The 23,243-nt window shown below is 36.0% G+C and overlaps 2 protein-coding genes across 2 annotated transcripts in view; both read right to left on the reverse strand.

The window, feature by feature from the left end:
• Positions 1-23,243, reverse strand: part of LOC132154536 (secretogranin-2b-like) — a 209,893-nt gene that overhangs the window by 111,110 nt on the left and 75,540 nt on the right. The gene's annotated exons all lie outside the window — the stretch shown is intronic.
• Positions 789-17,036, reverse strand: LOC132154519 (IgGFc-binding protein). Its single transcript, XM_059563100.1, has 20 exons — positions 16,910-17,036; positions 16,778-16,815; positions 15,655-15,750; positions 14,716-14,966; positions 14,391-14,472; positions 13,901-14,256; positions 13,009-13,549; positions 12,052-12,248; positions 9,873-10,253; positions 5,606-5,889; positions 4,114-4,379; positions 3,925-3,975; positions 3,708-3,845; positions 3,310-3,566; positions 3,094-3,178; positions 2,795-2,872; positions 1,630-1,767; positions 1,264-1,523; positions 1,058-1,142; positions 789-922 (listed from the first exon to the last, which is right to left on the reverse strand). The coding sequence occupies exons 1-20, from the start codon at positions 16,984-16,986 to the stop codon at positions 789-791; spliced, it is 3,795 nt and encodes a 1,264-aa protein (XP_059419083.1). The 5' UTR covers positions 16,987-17,036.

Genomic DNA, 23,243 nt, shown 5'->3' on the forward strand with positions numbered 1-23,243 from the left:
ATCATAGTTCATGTAATGTGGTTCCTCTGCAAGGATACGTTTAAACTTCACTGACACTAGAGAAAAACACCCTATCTTTCTGTGGTGCAATATGAATATGAATATGTAATATAAAGTGTAATATGAAATGACTATGTTAGAGGTGATAAGAGTTACTTCCTAAGTGAACAACACTAACACACCAAATGATCTTGCTAATCAAAGAGGTCCATATTGACAGATGACAGGTGCTTTCAGCTAATCGTTTGGCTCATATGAAGAAGTATCTAGCTCAAGCCCAGGAACGTTCCCTTAACAGAAAGGACCGTCTGCATACCAAAGATAAAAAACAAATTATCATACAGATGTCAATCATGTTTATAAAAAAAAAAAAAGCTAACATGAGTAGTTCTTAATCAATTGCATAATTTCACCTAATATGTTATATACAGGAGCAGAAAGCTGGACATATTAAACCAAATCATGCAATACAGCAAACGTCTTGCATAAATGTAACTATATAATATATAACATGCAAAAAAGTATTCAGTAATTACTCTCTGACATGTATACATGACCTTTAATAAATTAATAATCATACCATATTATGCAATTAATTCAGTAAGTAAATGACAATCACACGTTCATATACAGTATACCCAGACAGAGTGATTCATTTCTTCTTTCAATTTTTTTTTTAATGTTGCAGCCTTATGTTTAAATGTTTTTAAATTAAATGTAGTTTTCACCTCAATCTACACTCATTTATGTCAACGGAATATATATATATATAATTTATAAAAGGCTCTCTACCTCCGTCTTGCTGTGATTTTGTCATCTGCTTTCTCTCCAAATTCATTCTTTGCCTCCTCCTCATTCAGCTTTATCATGTTATTTTTGCTAATGCTGTCAGAATATCCATGTGTGTCAGAGACAGAGATCTCTGCAGAGACAGAGAAATAGGTTTCACAGGCATGCTTTGGTACTGAAGTTAGATGATATGTCTATTTAATTTATCTACAACTATTTAACACATTAGGTTGCTTATACTAAGGGCCGCATCAAAGTAGAAACATACCACTACAGGGTCCTCTGTGCAGTGAAATGTCATCAATGGCAACATCTGACAGGGCTGAGCTACCTCTGCGTCCCTCAAAGATCACCTGATGGACCAATAACATGTTTTTTATAGATTGCTTTACATGTTTTAGTATGTTTAATATCTAATGTGTTCAATAATAATAAAAAAAAATAAAAAAAACAATAAGATTTTTTTTTACTGACCTGAAACTTAACATCTGGTCTCAGGTCCACCCGTGCAAGATGCCACATGTTTCCCTGGTCGTCGCTCTTCCTCCACATCTCCTTGGCCACATTGCCATATTGCAGCAGGTAGACGCTCAGTCCCATGGTCCAGCTGGTGCCATACATGTGGTACCAGAACTGAAGACACTGAGGTTGAGGGTCAGCACATTCTGCACTGAGGAGACGAGCTGTATCGCCATGAGTTACACTGTCACCCTCAATGTACATATAAAAGCCACCTGGAAAAGGAAAAGGAAAAGGAGACATTTGGAAAATGGTCAAGAACTTGACCAGTATGTAATAAATAATAAATAATGTAATAAATAATCTGGGAAATTAACCTACTTCCTGTTGTGTGGTCAGAGGAGGGACCAGTCATTGAAGTGGGGGTGGAGCCTCTGTGTCTTGTCCAATCAAAAGCATCAGTCACCATCTGAGTCCAACTGCAGATGTCACTTTCAAAATCACAGTTTATTCTGCAATCTGTCAAAACAAAGCAACCATATAATCATACCAAGCAGTTAACCGTACTCTGATCCACAAAGATGATGCATGGGAGAGCATTTTTAAACATAAAAAACTATAGACCAATTTGGAGTGGACGTCACAGTTATGTCACTTGCAGCTGCGCACGCATTGTGGTGGTAGAAAAAAAGTGGAGGGAAAAGGGTAAAATTATATTGTTGTGCTTTTGGGTGTCAGAATCGGAATATAAATCATTTTTATTTAACACTGTTGTCAAAGACACCATTTGAAGCTGAACGCAAACGTTTAAATCTGGATGAAACCTGCTGTGATTACCCTACTTTTAAAGCATTCATTTGATTTAAACAATAAATCTATATAATATTCACATAAGGGAAATATTGTATTAGCCCTAAAGTTATAATATTAAAAACAATGTTTTTTTATATTACAATTCTGATCTTTTTCTTGCAAATGCAAGTTTTTATTTCCTAGTTGGGACTTTATAACTTGACTCAACAATTGTGAGTTTGTCGATTCTGAGGGAAAAAAGCCAGAAGTGTGGGATAATAAACTCATGATTCTGAGCCGAGTGGAAAAGAGAGAATAACGAGTTGTGAGATATAATCTCAGTATTGCAAGAAAAAAGTCAGAAGTCTGCGTTAAAACTGTTATTTTTTGCCATCCGATAGACTTTTAGTGTTTGCAAACACTAAAATTGTTCTATAAAATGATATCTGATATCTCCGAAATCCCTGTCCCCTTTTGTGTATAACTCCCAATTTTCACTATCCATCAACTTTACATTTTTATTCACAATTGCACTGAAGTTATACTGTACATTTTATGAGTTCATGCGTTCCATGACAATCAAACTCATGTTCTTTGCAGTCTGAACTACAAAAGCATGTACAGGAACAATGATCTACGAATACTGTGTCAATAGCTGATCTCACTTGATAAGTCAACAGGTGATAAAAATAAATTGTGTTGTGAACGGTGTTTTACCTCACTTTTACATTAATATCATTACAGGAAGTCTTACTTGGATGGGGGTCAATTAAGTTTGGAGTATATGGATGGGGTCCAAGAGTGGTCAAGTCCACATCTTCTTCAGACAAATCTGCCAATGTTTTGAGATCAAAGTAATTGGAGATCTTTTTAATCATAAATATACAAAACGATTATATATATATAATACACTTTAAATATAAATAAATATTCAGTTAACAATAGCATTTTTGAAGTATGAGCAGATGTATTTTTAAGATGAGCAAAGCTAAAAAAAAATAGAAGACTGAAATTAGTCATGGAACATGCCACATTTATATCTACAACACTTACAGCCACATGCACCATGCATTATGGTCAAATCGTCTATGGACACATCTGAGTGAGGATCTGAGCCCCTGATGCCTTCTATGATGATCTGAAACAACAAACAATCACTCATCCATCATGTATAACATGTCTGCCTAGAGCACTTACCCTTTTGTCCTCTGAATTCATTGACATCAACGCATTGTACAGTACTTGCAATGTACACATATAGTAATTTACCTGGAATGGCTGTTGTGGTTTGATTTCAACCTGGCCTTGGTACCATCTGTTTCCATGGTTGTTGGCTCTGGACCATATTTTTATGAAATGACTGTTCTCAAATATGTAGAGGTTGAGTGACATAGCAGTTGCCAGGCCGTACATGTGAAACCAGAAACTCAAACACTGCTTGCCGGAGGTGTGGCAGACGGGACTCATTATTCGGGCTGAGTCGCCATGGACCACACTATCCCCCTCAATATACATGTAATAACCACCTATATAAAACAGTCAGTGAGTCAGAGAGACGAATAAGGTATTTTTTTTAGGTATTTACAAGTAAGTCTGCTCCACAGAGTGCCATGAGAATCCCATAGTCTACTTCAGATTGTATAAACCAGTTTGCCCAGCAAACCTACTTCCTGTGGTGTGGTCACCGGATGGCCCAGTAAAGTTTGAAGGCGTTGATCCTGACCATCTGGTCCAATCAAAACTGTCTTGGATAAGTTGTTCCCACCCACATTCATCCTGGTCAAAGTTACAGCTCCATGGACAACCTGTGTGTTGACAAAATAATAAAAATAAAAGCAGAAAAAAAAGAAAGACAGACAAACGGATAGAAGAGAGACTGCTTACTTGCAGACGATATGGTTGGTGTGGGGTCATCTGTTGGCAGTGGATTGGCAACTGTATGGAAACGGGAAAAACAAATCTAATATACTGAAACACATCTAGGCTAAAAAAAATGTATTTGAATAAGACATCTGAATAATACAAATATGATTTTAGAATATTTTATGATAATGTTTTTTAAGAAGCACTTACAACACAAGGTGTGATTCCTCCAGTCTGGCAGAAAGACCAGAGCTATTTCACAAGCAGACACATAGTCCTCCAAAGAGGTGCAGAGCTTAACTTTGTCACCTTTGGAAATACAGTAATCAAAAACACAGCTGCTGACATAAATCTGTGGCGGAACAAACCAGTGGCACTCTTTGAAAGCATCTTCAAACAGTTCACTGCACTTTGTATATGCTTCATCCTCCAGGTCTGGATGACACCTAGGGGGGTCTCGAAAGCCATTACTGCAACTGAAAAAAACAAACAAACAGAACATTATGTATTTATTTGATATTACAGTGTTGTTTTTATCATAAGAAATTGATTAATAATAGATTAATAGATTAATAATAGATAAAAAAAATAACACATCATTTTAATAGTGTAACTTTTTGCCCCTTTGTACTTCACATTCGATTAATTAGTTACTGTTACTTTACCATTTGATTACCACACTGGATCATCGAGTCAATGACTTGAAGTTGTTTCGGGAATGAACCTTGAACGAATCATGAATGAATCACTCAAAACATCTTTATGAACATGATCAGTCGCTGAAAAGATCCGACTCACAATAATGATTCATTCACGAAACGGCGCTTCTTACATTAACAAGCCAAGTAGAGCAAGAGGTAATGTCATTTGGAGAGAATTGGCATTTCATTTGAAGACTTTACTTTAAGTCTCTTCATCTCACAAAACTATCATGTAATACGGAGCCCCTCTGTTCCCACTTTGTCAAAAAAAAAAAATTATAAACTTATAATTAAAAACTATCTTGTGGCCTCAAGATACTATCTCGTGGTTTCAAGATAAGTAACTCGTGGCCTCAAGATAAGTAACTCGTGGACTCAAGATACTATCCCGTGGCCTCAAGATAAGTAACTCGTGGCCTCAAGATAATGAACTCGTGGCCTCAAGATAAGTAACTCGTGGCCTCAAGATAAGTAACTCGTGGCCTCAAGATAAGTAACTCGTGGCCTCAAGATAAGTAACTCGTGGCCTCAAGATACTATATCATAAAAATATGAAGAAGAATTATAAAGGACTATGTATATGCAGCCAACAAGATTTACACTACTGTATTAACAGAATTGAATTGATTGTGATGAACAGTACTAGTAAATAAATAGAAGCAGAACTGCAGCAAACTATATTACACTGAATATTAAAACAGAGAATATTGCACAGAATGTGAAGTATTACATTGCACTACAGTACAGGTTCCAGTTTAATAACAAAGGGTCCATGTGTCAGACACTTCACTATCTTGAGGCCACGAGTTACAATCTTGAGTTTGTGTGTGTGTGTGTGTGTGTGTGTGCGTGCGTGTCTGAACGTTGAGTAAACAAATCGGTCAAGTGCAACATCTGTCAGTGTAATTGCGTAATATAATATAATATAATTGGTCAGTCAATCAATTCAACTGAATATTTTAGGAATTACTATAATTTCTGTGAGGATTCCGAGCTCTTACGGCCAGTCGCTGTCGTTGGTATTCCAGCTGCTGGCAAACTCGTGCGGATTCGCTACTGTGTTGCCGTCGGGTTTCAGAAAATCGTCAAACTGACTTCCGGAGTAGGTCCCGCACAGGCCGCACAACACTCCTCTGTAGCGCTCATCCACCTGGACGAACAGCCTGGCGTTTCCAAACAGCAGCCTCAGCCCAAAGTTTGTATTAACCTGAGCGTAAGGTCCCGACTGAAACACAGACACAGAGGAACCAAACTCCGCAGGGAGACGAACTTCACTACCGTTTGCCTGGAGTGAAAAAAAAAAAAAAACAATGAGTGAAGGTAAGGGACTTTCGAGTCTATCTCATCAAGCCTAACGAGAAAATGAGGCGAAGATTGAGGACCGTTACGACTTAACGATTGCATGTATTTTATTAGCTCATTTTTATGTTAATTAATCAGCATGAAGTAGGCTGATATTTTACACTTCGTTATTATTATTATTTTTTAGATTGTGTGTTTATGTCCATCTTTACATTTACATTACCTGTAACCTATTTTAAGTTCACTTTAATGTAACACTTTATTGTAGTTGGCCTAGTGTAATCTCCTTCAAACCGATGCTTTCAGAATCTTTGTCATTTTATTTTCCATGTTTCTGGCAGCTGATGCCAAATTGACAGTTGTATTGTAGTACAAATAACTGGAGTAAGTTGTGTATTTGATTATAATTCTAATCATTGCTGGTCACGAAAAAATGTGCTTAGGTCCAGAGAGTGTCAGTTACTGATAACATGATGAATGCTTTGTTTAAAAATTGCTGCTTTAAAAAAAATTGCAACCAGTTTTGATCTGAAGTATTACAGCTATATATCATAGCCAGGGGCCTAATTATATGAAGCAGAAGTGACTATCAGGACACTCCTCAAATGTTATCACTGAAAGATAACATGTGGCGTCATAATCAAACACATCTCTTAACACTTCCCTTTAAAATATGAACATTTTACTTACTGTAAACACTAATTATGGGTCATATATTTCAGATGGCAGCTCCTGCCCGCATTTCTTCTTTTGAACTGCCCATATATATCATGAATGATTAGTTACATAATGGAAGATTAGTGTTACATGGAAAACTGTGGAGGCATCACAAACATCCCCTCAATGCAGGGGCGTAACCATCTTTTCAAAAGTGAGGGGGACAGAAATTACACACACACACACACACACACACACACACACACACACACACACATATATATATATATATATATATATATATATATATATATATATATATATATATATATATATATCACATTACGATAACATTTACAGTTTTTTAAACAGTAAGATTTTTTATGTTTTGATATTAGTCTCTTCTGCTCACCAAGTCTTAATATGCTGATTTGCTGATTATCAATATTTATAACAGATGAGTAAATTTTTTTCAGCGTTCTTTGATGAATAGAAGGATCCACAGATCAGCTTTTATGTGAAATAAAAAGCTTTTGCAACATTATACACTATATCATTCAAAAGCTTAGTCAGTATATATATATATATATATATATATATATATATATATATATATATATATATTTATTTATTTATTTTTTTTGGTGTTTTTTTTTTGTTAAATAAATTGGAAATTAATACTTTTATTTAGCAAGGATTCCTAAATTGATCAAAAGTGATGTTAAAGACATTATTTTACAAGAGATTTATATTTCCGATAAATGCTGCTCTTCTGAACTGTGTATTCATCAAAGAAACCTGAAAACATTCTACTCAGCTGTTTTCAACATTATCATAATAAGATTTTTTTTTTAGCAGCAAATCAGTATATCAGAATTATTTCTGAAGGATCGTGTGACTGGAGTTATGATTCCAAAAAAATTCAGCTTTGAAACCTCAATAAATTAAATTTTTGAAATATATTCAAATAGAAAACATCTATTTTAAATAGGCTAGTAAAAATATTTCAAAATTTCACTGATTTGCAGTACTTGGTTAAAATAAATGCAGGCGAGACTTCCTTAAAGGATCACTTCACCCATTTGCATTTAGCTTTGTATTGTTAGAAACCCAGTCATATATTATAATGATCATGGAATTTTCCTTTGTTTTTCCCTGAGATGGGAGAAATAAGGATTTAAGTGTTTTACTTCCTGCTTATTATGACGTAAAAATCGTCATTTTGCGTCATAATAAGCAGGAAGTCAAAATTCATTGAAAAGTGTAGAGACTACAGACACTAGCTTATTATTATTCCAGGGGATGGGACCCACTCACCCTACAGGCCTATTACAGATCAGTGGGTGGGACTAAACTTACAGAAACGAAAATGAAAATCCGCCATCTTGTTTGGAAGCTATGTAGCTAAGCTAACAAGCGCTTATGGAGTCAGATTTACGAGAATGGCTGGAGGAACAACTCATGATATGGAAGAAGAGGATTTTCAAAGTCTGTTGCTTGAAACAGATGTTCGTGGCTATCTATACGAGCCACAATATAGCGCAGAGCAGCTGAGGCTGATGGAGGAACAGGAGGCGGCGGCTGCAGCCGAGGCCGCAGACCTGCCTGTCGCGTCCGAGGAGCCCGGGCGTGCTCGAGCTGGTGCGGACTTGTGGTGATTGTGCTCTCGTTGTGCGCCTACGGACACAGAGCTCGAGTCCATCTGCTGCAAGAATTTGAAAGATGCCAATTTCTCCTCGAATAAATGTCTGAGGCAGACAAGGACACGGATGTTTGCGTTGTGAACCATCCTAGTTTCGCCCCGCATATGGACAGAGGCGTCCTGGAGACATATTTCAGAATTCCGAAGGTAAACTGGAAACGCCAGCCGAAGCCTGCAGGGACAAATGGACGTCTAACTGTAAAATAAGTGTTTCAATTTTATTTATTATTCATTTCGTGAAATCTACACAATTTCTTCAAGCATTATTATCACGAAATGATTCCCGGTTAATAAGTTACGTAACGTCAAGTGTAAACTGTTTGTGCAGTACCTTTTTTAATGCAAAAAAAGCTTACTGTGGCATTGTTTACTACTGTGGCACGTAAATACCATACATCGCTAACTTTGTCCTCAATGTCTTGTAGACAGTATCGCCTAACAGCGGTGTTCTGGATTAGTGGGAGTGGCTTGTGGAGCTGTGCAAATGTGTTGCATTGTGGGAGTTGTGGTTTTCCATACAAATGAGCCCTAAAGTTACTTTCTGTAATAACTCGGTCAAAAAGGCACCAAATTCGAAAGTTTTAATAGATTTCGACTACATATATGACCCACTTTCAATGAATATCAATGTTCCCACGGGTGAAATGCTCCTTTAAAAAAAAAACATTAAGCTTACTGTTCAAAAACTTGACTGGTGGTGAATACTTAAAGTTTTCTCAAATTTTTAGCTTTTAATTGGCTTAGAAATATATAACTGCTGGACAATAACAAAGAATAATGATTTGTTTATATACTACAAACACTTTTTATCACATAAGGCAGAATGGTTTCTATACTGTAATAAATGCTATGTCAGTTAGCACTGCATTGTTCATATAATTTATTTATCACCTGCTGGATATTTTTTGGACTTGAAAAAAAAAACTAAAAAAACTTAACCGAAAACAACTGTTTCATACAGCGATAGCTGGACGCTGTTGCCCCAATATTAGGAATTTCCTGTTATGACTTTCTGCGCAAGAGCGCCCTCTGGCTTCGAGTATGAATGAAACACACACTGCAGGATTAAATCTATATTTATTCACACCAGCTCTTGAAAACCTCTATACGAACACACTTACCCGAAAAAGTGCGGAGGACGATGTTCCGTGATGAAAAAAGTGGGGGGGACATGTCCCCCGCGTCCCCCGCGTAATCTACGCCCCTGCCTCAATGTACACTAACAAAGTAGTTTATTTGCTTGTCTTGTTCTTTGGGAATATTTCTTCCATTGTTTTTCTGATCACATGTATAATCGCCAGATTGATGTGTAAATCTGGATGGTCATTTGTTGATCCATTTATCTGTTACAAGGTTGCTGAAATTTGACATTTTTTGCATATTTTTTGGACTGGGCAGTTGAGTTCTTAAATGCTTGTAGGTGTTCATAATATTCCAATGATATGATTCAAAAAGTTAATCAATCAATCAATCAATCAATCAATCAATCAATAAATAAATAAATATATATTTGCATTGCATATTTGTGGTGTAACTAAATACATTTATCAGTATGCACACTGACAGTGTAGTTAAGTCCAAATGAATGACAAAAACAAGACACTCACATAAACCTGCTTGTTCTTCCCGATGACAATATGTAGGCCTTCCATGTCAAGAGCTACAGAGTTAAGGGAGGACGTTGCAGAGTTGTTCTGTCCCTCATTTCTTGCTGTTATTGTGTACTGGGTTTCAGTTGGCCCACAGGTCTTTGCTATGGTGTAGTTGCAGGTGCCCCAGAAAGAGTAGGCCTTGCCATCGAAAGTGATGTAATGGGGGTCACCATAGACACTGCAGGTCATTGGGCTGGATGGAAAGCAACCCAAGACCCCGTCCTTAACCATGCACACTTCGTCAGCCATGCAGGCTGTAGGTGAACATTGAATGGTCCCATGGCCCAAACACTGGCACTGTTGCTCACATTCACCCTTCATAAATGTCTCTCTGATCTGGAGAGGACAGGAAGAGAAAGATTAAAATAATAAAATTTTTTAGTAAATAAATATTTTAGTAAAATATAATGTGTATTAACAAACATTCTATTCTATTTACTGGTGCTTTGACTGAATTGTTTGTATATACAGTACATGCATAACGTTTTAATGTTTTAAATTATTGAATTTGTGTATTTTAAAAATTTTTTTTTTTATAAAACTTGAATTCTGAAAGAAATGTTTGTAAATTTTAAAGTTTACATTTAATCATTTAGCAACAGTATACAAGTGCCATGACAAGTCTCAGTTAGTCTAGAACAGAACGCATAGCCAGGGTTTTTTTATTTTATTTTATTTTTTTAAATAAATGAAAAGACAAGAAAAGAAAAGAAGGAAAAGCGCTAGTATTAGTTGGTTAAGTGCTGGCGAAAAAGATGAGTCTTTAGATGTTCCTTGAAAATGAGTTAAGACTCAGCTGTACGAATTGAGATTGGGAGGTCATTCCACCAGCTGGGCACAGTCCAGGAAAAGGTCCGTGAGAGTGATTTTGAACTTCTTTGGGATGGCACCACAAGGTGTCGTTCACTTGCAGAGCTTAAGTTAAATTAAGAGCTCGAACTCCATTTCATTGACCAAACTGAATAGAATAAAACATTTCTGCATTGACTTGTAATAAATAAATAAATAAATAAAACTGATTACAAGTCATGGTGTGTGTATATATATATATATATATATATATATATATATATATATATATATATGTATATGTATGTATGTACATTATGTACAGTATGATTCACTCAATTTCACGATTCAATTGTCTCACGATTTTTTTTTAACAAAATGAAATTGCAGATATTATACAGTAAATGAAAAGGTGTTGTTTTATTAGGCTATTGCTGCATGTTTCTTTGTGAAATTGCAATATAACAAAACTAAATTGAAATTTTTAAATAAACCCCAAATCTAACAAGTTAAACAAATAAAATAAATCTCTTAATATGAACAAATTAAGGCTTTATCTGTGCTCTTTCCATTTCGAATTAGAGGCAACCATTGGATTTTAATCATGATCCAAACAAAGATGCAGTATGAGTTTGCTTCGAAATTCAAAGCAAAAACAGAATGGCTTGACTTTATTTTTGTGAAACTATACTAAATAAAACAAACTGAAATGATCTAAACTAAACCGCAGATGAGCTGAAGGAGACATAGGTTCACTCTCTGACAGCAGGTGGCGCTTATGAACAGCAATGATGCAGTGTTTCCTGGGTTACTGCTGTTAACAAAAAGAGTTGCGCTTATGAACACTACTTAAAAAAACATTGTTCAGATGCAAAATGAAAACGTAAACTTTTCTAAAGATAGTCAGTTACCTTGAGAGATAGATTAATACAAACTCTTACTCCAATTGTGTTGTGATTTTGTTAGGCATCTCAACAGATTTTAGTACATTTTTGACTGGTTAATCGTTACATCCTTAATATATATATATATATATAAGGATTTACACACACACACACACACACAGTGCCCTCCATAAGTATTGGAACCGTAAAGACAAAATAGCTTTCTCTGCTGAAGAGTCAAGACATTTGCAAATATGATTTAAAGATTAATATGCTACAAAACTGCAGAATGTCACATTTTATTATTAGGTCTTTCAAAACACGTTTTACCAAAAAAAAAAAAAAAAAAAAAAAATATATATATATATATATATATATATATGTATGTGAGTTTGTGTGTGTAGATAGATAGATATAAATAATGATATGAGGATAACAATGAGATGGCTAAGCTGCTGTACCGGAGAATGCTGTCCATTAGCCCAACATCCACAGTCTTTAGCTAGTACACATGATCCTCCGCTGAGCATGAAGCCATCGTCACACTCACAGCGCTCCTCACATATCCCACAAGACCCTGTACCGTCCTGGCTGGAGCAGGTCTTAGGGCAGCCGCTGGCACAGGCGTTATAGTGGCTGTGTAGGCCACATGCCACAGCTAAAACAGAAACCCAGATTATTAAACATAAATACAAAGTACCTTTGTGGTTTGTAATGGAAAGTTACGGGTCAGCTGGTGAAAGTGTGGGAGATGATTACTTAATAACCAGTGACTATGTCTAGTACTTCTGTGTGGGTTGTTAGGAGGAGACTGGACTGCTGATTACAGAGAGGCCTTAATTTATATTCATGATTAGCCTAATAATACTGGAAATACTTTAATTACTTGTCTCTATTGTTTGATAGTTTTGGATGGAAATTAGATACTAAAGCTTTAAACTAATATCCAAGGTCAGATGCATTTTTATAGAGTTCTAATGCAATGTCTTTTATGTTGCTACGAGTGTAAAAATATTTTCAGTTCATTCAGTTATGAAACTGTGACAGACTGCTAGAGTCTGAATAATAATAAGGGTTCTAACTGGAGTTGTTAAAGGAAAAATCAGCACTTATCAGCATTCCCTTCTCTTTTTTAGTACTTATTTATTTTAATTTGAATATTATACCTTTTTCTATATTACATTTCAAAAGGAATATGTGTCTATATTATGTATTGTACATCAGAATGTGATGCCTAAATGCATAATTTTTTTAAATATAGTAATTTACAATATTGGATAAATATCGGCCATCACCCAAAAATAAATTACTGGCTTATCAGAATCAACCATAATTTTGGTAAATCAGGTACTCTCTCTCTCTCTCTCTCTCTCTCTATATATATATATATGTAATTTTAGTAAATGTTAAGTACATACGACAGAATGCTGAGTTCCTCCATGCCAGAACAGAGATTCCAACTTCGTTGCAGGTGGCATCAAAAACCTCAATCGCATTGCAGAGGGCATCAGGATCTCCATGAGTTGTACACATATCAAAAATGCAGCTTTGGAAGAAACTATCTGCATTCAGAACAGATGAGCACATTGAGAATGGCCCTTGTGTGGATGTTAGCATGCCACAGTAAGCCTCGCTGGCGTACTGCTGCTCCTCTGCGTCTGTACAGACCCTGGGTAGGGAGGGCTGCTCACACATGCTCTGCCCTAAAACATGCCTGTCCTGCACCAGTGACCCATCTGGGATCTTGAAGTCATCTTCTGTCTCATGGTTAAAGTTACCACACATGCCACAGATTATGTTTGAGTAATGGCTAGGGACGATCACCTGAATGGAACCGGATCGCATGTAGAAGATGGACAGTTTGAAGTCTGTCTGAAGTACCAAAGCATTTCTCTGGGCATTAACCATTACTCTGTTTCCTTTCAGGAGTAGAGGGAGATTATTCCAAATCCCATTAACCTGATTAGGACAACAATGAAAAATGGTTGAAGGAGTTGTTCACAAAAAATGAAAATTTGCTCACCTTCAGGCCATCCAAAATGTAGTCCAATGGATCCTCTGCAGTGAATGGGTGCAGAATTGGACTTTCATTCTGACGGCACCCATTCACTGCAAAGAATCCATTGGTGAGCAAGTGACGCAATGCTAAAGTTCTCCAAATTTGACCTGATGAACAAACAAACTCCTCTACGTTTTTGATTGCCTGAGTGAGGACATTTGTCGGCAAGTTTAAATATTTGTGTAAACTATTGCTTAAGATGAAAGACAAATGTTATATCTAATCATCATAAATTGTGGTTGATTGCTCACCATGACTTTTCTTCTCTCTGTCCTCATCATGGTCACTCTGAGACCATGTACAATGATGTTCACTTGCTGAATGGAGGATACGTGCGAGTCCCCTTTATTTTCGTTTTGCACCTCCACTGTGAACTTCGGAAGCAACCCTGACTCATCGCATACCTTTGACAAGACGTAGGTACAGGGACCCTCAAATTGTAAGCTGACCCCATCAAAAGTAGTGTAGTGTGGGTCAGAGGCCACATAGCAGGTGCCAAAAGTGTCGTTGGACCAAGAGATTTGAGAACAGATGAGTTGCTCATCAGTGCAAGTGCACCTAGTGCTTTTATTAGTCCAAAATATGCCTCCTTGCTGACATAGTGGCCCTATGGATGATATATTAACATTTTACTACTATTTTACTTAAAGGCCAGTAAATGTGGTGAATTTAACCTGAATATGTTTATGTATTGGTAAGTGATGTACTAGGTCAAAATAATGATAATCATATGTCACTCACCACATTGTCCCTTCCGAATTCCTATTCTATCAAAGGCAGTTGCTTCATCGCCATGCAGACCTTTTAATAGCTCAAAAACAACCTGCCAGAGAACACAATTAAGTTACATCACTTGAGACACAAATGTTTTTAAATACCTGCAATTACATTTGTGCTCATTATTTTCAGTCTGTCTGTCCGCCTAACTATCTGAACACACACTTAAAACAAATGAAAAATAACTAATAAGAAAATAACTTAGCAGAAAATCTTAAAATGTTATTCTATCTTTCACCATAAAGATGCCCAAAACATAAATATGAATATTTAAATTGGTGTACTGTACCTGTAAGTTGTCGCTGTCAGATTGCTTCGTCAGAGGGATGAAGACTTGTCTCCAGTCTCCACTGCTAGACATCTCTGAGGTCCAAATCAGTGTCTGCTGAATGTCATCAACTAGCAAAACTCTGAGTTCAGAACTCTTCTTGTTAGGTCTATGGTACCAGAACTCCAAACAGGAGTCTTCCGAGATCTTAAGAAATCCACTCTTGAGACGAAATGCACCAGATGGATTCTCAGGATGGAGAGAAGTTTCCTCTGTAGCACACAGACAAAAAGGAAAAACAAGTATACATTTAAGTGATTTGCAGGAGAGCTTCTGAAATAATGTTAATCTTGTCCGTTTTTATGGTAGGTTGTAGTTTGCAGTTTTATAATAACAATAGTCGATAATAATTGATTCAGTTTTACTGCTCCATTTATGGTTAACACATGTATGTTGATACATTGAGCCTGCCCCTGTTCTTATAAGTAGTACAAAGCTAAAATAACAGTTTCATACAAAACTTTACTGCTTGAAGTTTATGTTCTCTAAATTGAATTTGTAATGTACAAGCAAAGCCTGTATTAGTAACATATGCTCTTTATATCATATTCTCCATAGACTGACCTCTAAAATGCAGTCATAAATAATTATCAAATTACCTGCTTGCAGACTCAAAGACAACATGCGCCACAAGTTAGACTCTGATCTGAACTTTGAGTTTTGTGAATTCTTACAGTGTAGCGTGATTACAAGTATTCACACAAGTGGTTGAATGTGGTTCATAGTGTACTTGAAAGTCAAGTTGAAGAACATAATTTGAGGAATAAGGAGTTAAAGAAGCTCTGCTACATGCTGTTAGAAACCTGTTAACTGCTGTTGCTGTAGCCAGGTGAATGGATTGGTGGTAAACACAAAGCAGCAACTGTTTCTGCAGCAATTTCGTCTCAGCCGTATAATTACCTGTTGCCGTCTGAGTGCTGATGGGTCCCTCAGAGGTCCAATCGCAGGATGCCGGCAAATCACTGCCAAAATCACACCTTGCGTAATAATCTACAGCTCAGGAGGGAAAAGTAATTAAAGGACAATAAAGTGGGGAATAAGAACCTAATCAAAAACGAGAAACAAACCAAAAACAGACTTCTATTAGAGAAGTCTAAAAGTTACAACTCATCAGAGTTAGATAGCATGGTTTCTTACAGGTCCTCATTTCAGTAGTGCAGAAGTTGGTTTCACTTTACTCAAAGTTTTATATATATACTGCATTATAAAAGTAGTTTTATTGCATTAATTATGCTTTGTAATGCACATTATAATGCATTGCATGATCTCATGAATAATTGTAACCACAGTTAAAATACATTATAATACTTATCTATACATTGTTACACATTTAGAAAGTATAATGCATTAAAACACAAACAAACCTTCAAATATTATAATCTGTTTTTAGTTTAACAATTATTTATAAAAAAATACAATGCATTACAACATTCCTTATGAATCATTTTATAATGCATTATACATAAAGGCTTTAAATCTTTTCAGTAACACTTAAAGCCTTAAGCCTGAATTATATCTTTTCATAAATATTTGAGGTTAAATGTGTTCCCGTAGCTCAAGTGGTAGAGCATTGCGTTAACAAGCGCAAGGTTGGGGGCCCGAATCCCGGGGAACACATGATAGGAGAAAATTGTTAGCCTGAATGCATTGTAAGTCGCTTTGGATAAAAGCGTCTGCTAAATGCATACATTTATTTATTAATTTAATTTAATTTATTTAGAATGCATTATAATGTTTTAATAGGTTTAATAAAATGCATTATAAAAGGTGTAACAATTCATAGATAAATATTATAGTGCATGTGTATTTTGTAATATATTAAAATGTAATTATAACTTTAACACATTAATGACAACTATTATTCACGAGTTCATAGAAAACGTTATATATTGTGCATTACAAGGCTAATGCATTAAAATATTTTTAAAAATGCAATTATATTTGAAGGTTTAAAGTGTAACCACCCTAAAATTATAACCTTATAAAAGTTAGGCATCAGGATTTGTGCTAATAAAATGCTTACCTGCATTTAACCTCCAGTCGGGAAGAGCGAGTTGAAAACTTCAGATGATGAATGGAGAAAGATTGATGTTAACAAAAATGTAAATGTCTCAGCTTTGTTAAGCACAATATAAGAGCTAGAAAGACAACCTACCCTGAATAAGCCTCGGTGTTGAAAGCACATAAATAGGCTACTACAGAGAGCAGCCCCAGGTATGTGTCCCCGGGCATATTGTCTCTCCCAGTGTCCCGCTAATAAGTTCTCTAGTGTTGAGCTGATGTGGGTCTACCTCAGGACAATAAAAAGTGTTTAATGTTATGGCTGTTTTATGAAGATGTTGAAAATGCATCATTTACCCTGAGAAGGTGTGGTGACGTTGATTGGGGCCCACCGAAGGGGGAGGGGTTTTGATGTGTATATATAGTTACAGTAATAAAGATTAATTGAATGTTCACTGTACTGTATTTCATTCAATTTAGTCCCAGTCATGTCCTTATCAAAGTCCAGTTATTGTCTTGCACCAACAACTTTAATTACTTCTGGCTTATGCAACATTGCTTTTGAAATATTAGATAACAATATTTCAAAGCAGTTTAATTTCTTAGGAAAAAAACAATCTCAAACTAGCCCAAGCTGGTATATGCTGGTCTCTTAGAATAGCCAAGTGTTTTTTTTTTTTTTTTTAGCTAGTTTCAGTAGTTGGCCTTGGTTTTTAGACTTGACCTGATGAAAAGTGTCCCAAAACCATGTAGAACCAAGAGACCTGATCAGGCTGGGAGATTGGGTGAGACCACAAATCAAAATATGTATTTATTGGACTTTTTAAGCAATGCATTAAAGAGAGAGAGATAAATGCAAGTGTAATTTATCTGCATGTGCCAGATAGATTTTCTTAACATGACACTGTTGTGATTATTAATTGCACACTATTACAATCATAAATTATAATTATAAATATTTTTAACAGTCTCTTCAGGTAATTTGAACCTAGCCAGGCCCTTTAAACTATTACTGTTCTTCACAAAACATTACATTTGTATAGATCAAACAAGAGCAAAATCATTGTTTAGATTGATGTCAGGCACTGAAACCTTGTCAATGTGATCCATAGCTGTACCCCTGACCAGTTTGCACAATTCTGTTTGGCTCAAACACTTTTTGTAGGATGATTAAATTTGAGCTCGAGCTAATGGACTGCTGTAATCATGTCACAGTTTCCAAATGCCTCTCTTTTTTATTTTTTATTTCCCTGTTCTTCTCTTTAACCTTTCCGACAGATAAGATAAAGCCATCAACACTCAACACTTTGTTATAAGACATGGAAATATGCAATCCCAGAAACTACTTTTCTTTAATAATTTCATCTCTGGTGTAGTGTATGTAAGTGGTTTGACTTCAAGAATGTGGGTATCAGACATCTGCTATCAACTTAACTCTTGGATTTCAGCAAACAAAACTCCTCTTTTACAGCAAGATGTGAGAGTGCAGGTGAAGAGAGATTTTCATCTCGGATAAGATTACAGTTGCTGTTTTCCCTCAGTGGATCATTAAGTGTCGTCCTCTGACTGCAGATGTACAATATCAGAAAATGAATATTGCTTTTTTCCTGGTGCTTGGCTTTAATGAGAAAGTGTGCATGAATGATTTGAAATGAACGCCCCCAGAGAGGTTAGAAATAGCTCATCTTTGATGCTCAGGTATAAAATAACCAAGGTCAAGAGCAAGACCTTGTGTATAAAGAACTATGGCCATTTGCACCAACTATATGTAGATCATGGCTTGCCCTAGTTATAACATAAATGATTTACAACTTTCAGTTGTTTACACTATTGCTAGAGCTTATTGCTAAATATTTGCACATAGCACCATTAAATTTCAAAACATAACCCCAACTACAAACCTTTATTTTTAATTGTTTTTCAGATGCTTTTGACAAGGAGATGGCTGGAATAAAATGATAGGCTGATTGGATTATATTAGTATTTAATTATTGCTGATTTTTTATTATTATGAAGTGTTTATATATCATTTTTTTGTTTATTTCTGTTCAATTCAGTAAATTTATTTATTTTTTTGTTAAAAACAAAAAGTATTTTCAAAAGAAGCCAATGCGTTCTATAATTTGAGCGACAATTTTCACATTTGCTCCACTTGCATTAACTAGCTTTTTTTTAGCTTAACTTTTTTTCAGATATTGAGTAATATTTTCCAGTTGAATGATTACTGAATGCTACTTGTTTTCAGAGATAAATACATTAAATGTTTTTGAATTTATTGAGCCATTTTGTGACACAAAATTTAAATGCAGAAACATTGTCACATTATGTAGCAGATTAATGGCTCTTATGGGAAGTGTACAGTCGTGGGATATGTACACAGAGCCCAGATAAAGGCTGGTGTCAAGTGTATTTGCCAACTGTCAGAGATAAGCCAAGCCTCTCTATGAGAGCTAAAGACTGGCAGCTGTAAATGGACATTCCCCCGGCAATTCCCTAACACTTCCTTTACTCATTTGTGTCAATATGACTGAACTAAAAGAATATTAATACTCACTTCTATTCCTCTTTCATCTCATAAAGTCTCTCTCTGAGATTGTATGTGGCTGTTTGCACACAGCGAGAGTTTGGCTCTCTCGTAATAGAAATGCTTATCGTTGTTTCATTTTACATTGTAATATTTTACATTTTGATATGACAACTAGAGGCCATTTTTGACTGTCCCTTTTTTTTTTTTGCCATGTTTTTTTTTTCTTCACATTTTTGTTCTGAGCTTTGTTATGTGATTGATAAATTAAAGTAAAATAAAATTGTACTTATCATAACTATTTTTAAACATCAAAAACGAGTACTTGAAATTCCAATGAAATGTAAATTAAATAACTAATAATATCAAATGATTTTTTTTTGTGGAAATCTACTGAATTGATATGTGTTGTATTATTGTAATTATAATATAAAAATGTAAATATCAAAACCTATTTCCAAATGGAATCTAAAAAAATATATAGATATACATGTAGTCTATGTATTAAATGCAGGCACTGTGCATGTTCAATGAGATTAGATGTGCTGTATGTAGAGGATTTCTTAAGATTTTATCCACATTCGTATTTCTATACCATTTACAATAAAATGATCAATATGTTTTTGGGTATTAAAGATTTGACAGCAGTTTTGGTTGTTCTTACACTGCCCTTAATTAGAGTTTCTGAAACTTTCTTTGCAGAGACCTTAGAAGTGTGAGCTGTTTAGGAAACTTGGGAGAGACGTGTTTGTGGTTTGTTGCTCAGCGAGGGATTTGTTGCGGAAGCCCTGGTGAGTTGAGATGAGAGCTGCTCTGTGTTTGAAGTGTAATGTTGGAGAGGTGATATATTGTGTGCTTTCCCAAACCATTTCCCCTGGACACCCAGTGGACAGAATGTACTCTTTCAAAGCTCCTAATCTGATCTGACCCATTTAAAAATGAGGCAAAGCCCCAAACTAAGAACTAGTTAGTAAGATGTTGTTTATTTAGGGCATTTTTTTTTTACAGGTTAAATGAGTTTAATTCAATTTGTATTACTTTTTTTTTGAGAGTGCTTTTGGTTACAGTTATATAATATACATTTTCTTACACTAAGACTATATGAGGACATGTAAAACAAAGTAGTTTACACATTTTAAGGTAATCAAAATTAGTTACCAAATTGCCATGCATTAGCATTTAAATTCCAGCAGGGAGCGCCAAACCCCACTGTTTCTTTTCTTTCTGCTTTGTATTTACAGTTTTTTTCGATTGCTAAACGACAGCGGGCACATCTGGAGCTACATGTGCAAAACTCAAACTACAGTCTGCACTACCAACAGTCACCTGAGCTAAACAGTTCACATCACCTGCAAAACTCATTCCAAGCAACACAACTCTTAAAACATGGCTCAAAACAGGCTCAGTGCAGCCAAACACTACACACAACCCTCACTGAGATAACACACACTGTCACTCAGAACACACTGAGAGGAAAAACACTAGCATCAAACACCAGTACAGGAAATACTAACTTTTCATCTTTACAGTTTGAACATTCTCAGTGACTTCATACAAAGTCATATTTTCTTCAAAGAAAAGAGTGACATTCTTTCACATGATCTATTTACATTTTTAGAACATAACAATTCTTTAAGGTAAATGAAACTTAGCAGTTTGCTTCAATAATCTGTAGTAATTTACAACCCGAATTCCGGAAAAGTTGGGACGTTTTTTAAATTTTAATAAAATGAAAACTAAAGGAATTTCAAATCACATGAGCCAATATTTTATTCACAATAGAACATAGATAACGTAGCAAATGTTTAAACTGAGAAATTTTACACTTTTATCCACTTAATTAGCTCATTTAAAATTTAATGCCTGCTACAGGTCTCAAAAAAGTTGGCACGGGGGCAACAAATGGCTAAAAAAACAAGCAGTTTTGAAAAGATTCAGCTGGGAGAACATCTAGTGATTAATTAAGTTAATTGATATCAGGTCTGTAACATGATTAGCTATAAAAGCTTTGTCTTAGAGAAGCAGAGTCTCTCAGAAGTAAAGATGGGCAGAGGCTCTCCAATCTGTGAAAGACTGCGTAAAAAAATTGTGGAAAACTTTAAAAACAATGTTCCTCAACGTCAAATTGCAAAGGCTTTGCAAATCTCATCATCTACAGTGCATAACATCATCAAAAGATTCAGAGAAACTGGAGAAATCTCTGTGCGTAAGGGACAAGGCCGGAGACCTTTATTGGATGCCTGTGGTCTTCGGGCTCTCAGACGACACTGCATCACTCATCGGCATGATTGTGTCAATGACATTACTAAATGGGCCCAGGAATACTTTCAGAAACCACTGTCGGTAAACACAATCCGCCGTGCCATCAGCAGATGCCAACTAAAGCTCTATCATGCAAAAAGGAAGCCATATGTGAACAAGGGTCCAGAAGCGCCGTCGTGTCCTGTGGGCCAAGGCTCATTTAAATTGGACTATTTCAAAGTGGAATAGTGTTTTATGGTCAGACGAGTCCAAATTTGACATTCTTGTTGGAAATCACGGACGCCGTGTCCTCCGGGCTAAAGAGGAGGGAGACCTTCCAGCATGTTATCAGCGTTCAGTTCAAAAGCCAGCATCTCTGATGGTATGGGGGTGCATAAGTGCATACGGTATGGGCAGCTTGCATGTTTTGGAAGGCTCTGTGAATGCTGAAAGGTATATAAAGGTTTTAGAGCAACATATGCTTCCCTCCAAACAACGTCTATTTCAGGGAAGGCCTTGTTTATTTCAGCAGGACAATGCAAAACCACATACTGCAGCTATAACAACAGCATGGCTTCGTCATAGAAGAGTCCGGGTGCTAACCTGGCCTGCCTGCAGTCCAGATCTTTCACCTATAGAGAACATTTGGCGCATCATTAAACGAAAAATACGTCAAAGACGACCACGAACTCTTCAGCAGATGGAAATCTATATAAGGCAAGAATGGGACCAAATTCCAACAGCAAAACTCCAGCAACTCATAGCCTCAATGCCCAGACGTCTTCAAACTGTTTTGAAAAGAAAAGGAGATGCTACACCATGGTAAACATGCCCCGTCCCAACTATTTTGAGACCTGTAGCAGAAATCAAAATTGAAATGAGCTCATTTTGTGCATAAAATTGTAAACTTTCTCAATTTAAACATTTGCTATGTTATCTATGTTCTATTGTGAATAAAATATTGGCTCATGTGATTTGAAAGTCTTTTAGTTTTCATTTTATTAAAATTTTAAAAACGTCCCAACTTTTCCGGAATTCGGGTTGTACAGAAATACAGTAATGAGAAAAAAAAGGTAGAAACTAAAAGTACATACTGTAATTCGAACAAATAATTTTCAGGGCTAGTTCTGAAATTGCAATCAGCAGTGTTTGAAATCTCTTCTGTTTTGACTGTGTGGTTCACAGTTTTGACAGCAGTGTGTTAGCATTTGAACAAAGTGCTGTAAATCCACAGTGTTGTGCAGGTTGTGGTTAAAGTCATGGGATAAGTGTGTAGAGTTTTGAAAACTGTGTTCAAGCAATGAAAAACGAACTAGAGTTTGGTCCACATGAACTGCTGCAGTGCATACTGTAGTTAGAGTTTTGCACGTGACTCCAGTTCTGTTCACTGTCGTTTAGCAATTGTAAAAAACTGATCTACTGTAGTTTGTAGATTTTGGTCCATGCACAGCGTGAGCGTGATCTCACCAAGCACAACATGTTCCTGGTCAACATCCTTGTTGATCCTGGAACATCATTCCAATCAACCAATCAGAATTGAGATATAACATTTCAGGAAATATCTGTTTTAGACTTACAATCAGAGTTAGGTGCTTCTACACCCTTGTTAATCAGCTGTCATTTCCCACTGATTTTTGAAATAAATTATGGGTAGGGTTAGGTTTACGGGTAGGGATTGAGTTAAGTCTATATTTTTGGACAATAGTGTTGATCCAGGATCATC

The sequence above is a fragment of the Carassius carassius genome, chromosome 12 (genome assembly GCF_963082965.1).
Source record: "Carassius carassius chromosome 12, fCarCar2.1, whole genome shotgun sequence".
Taxonomy (NCBI): domain Eukaryota; kingdom Metazoa; phylum Chordata; class Actinopteri; order Cypriniformes; family Cyprinidae; genus Carassius; species Carassius carassius.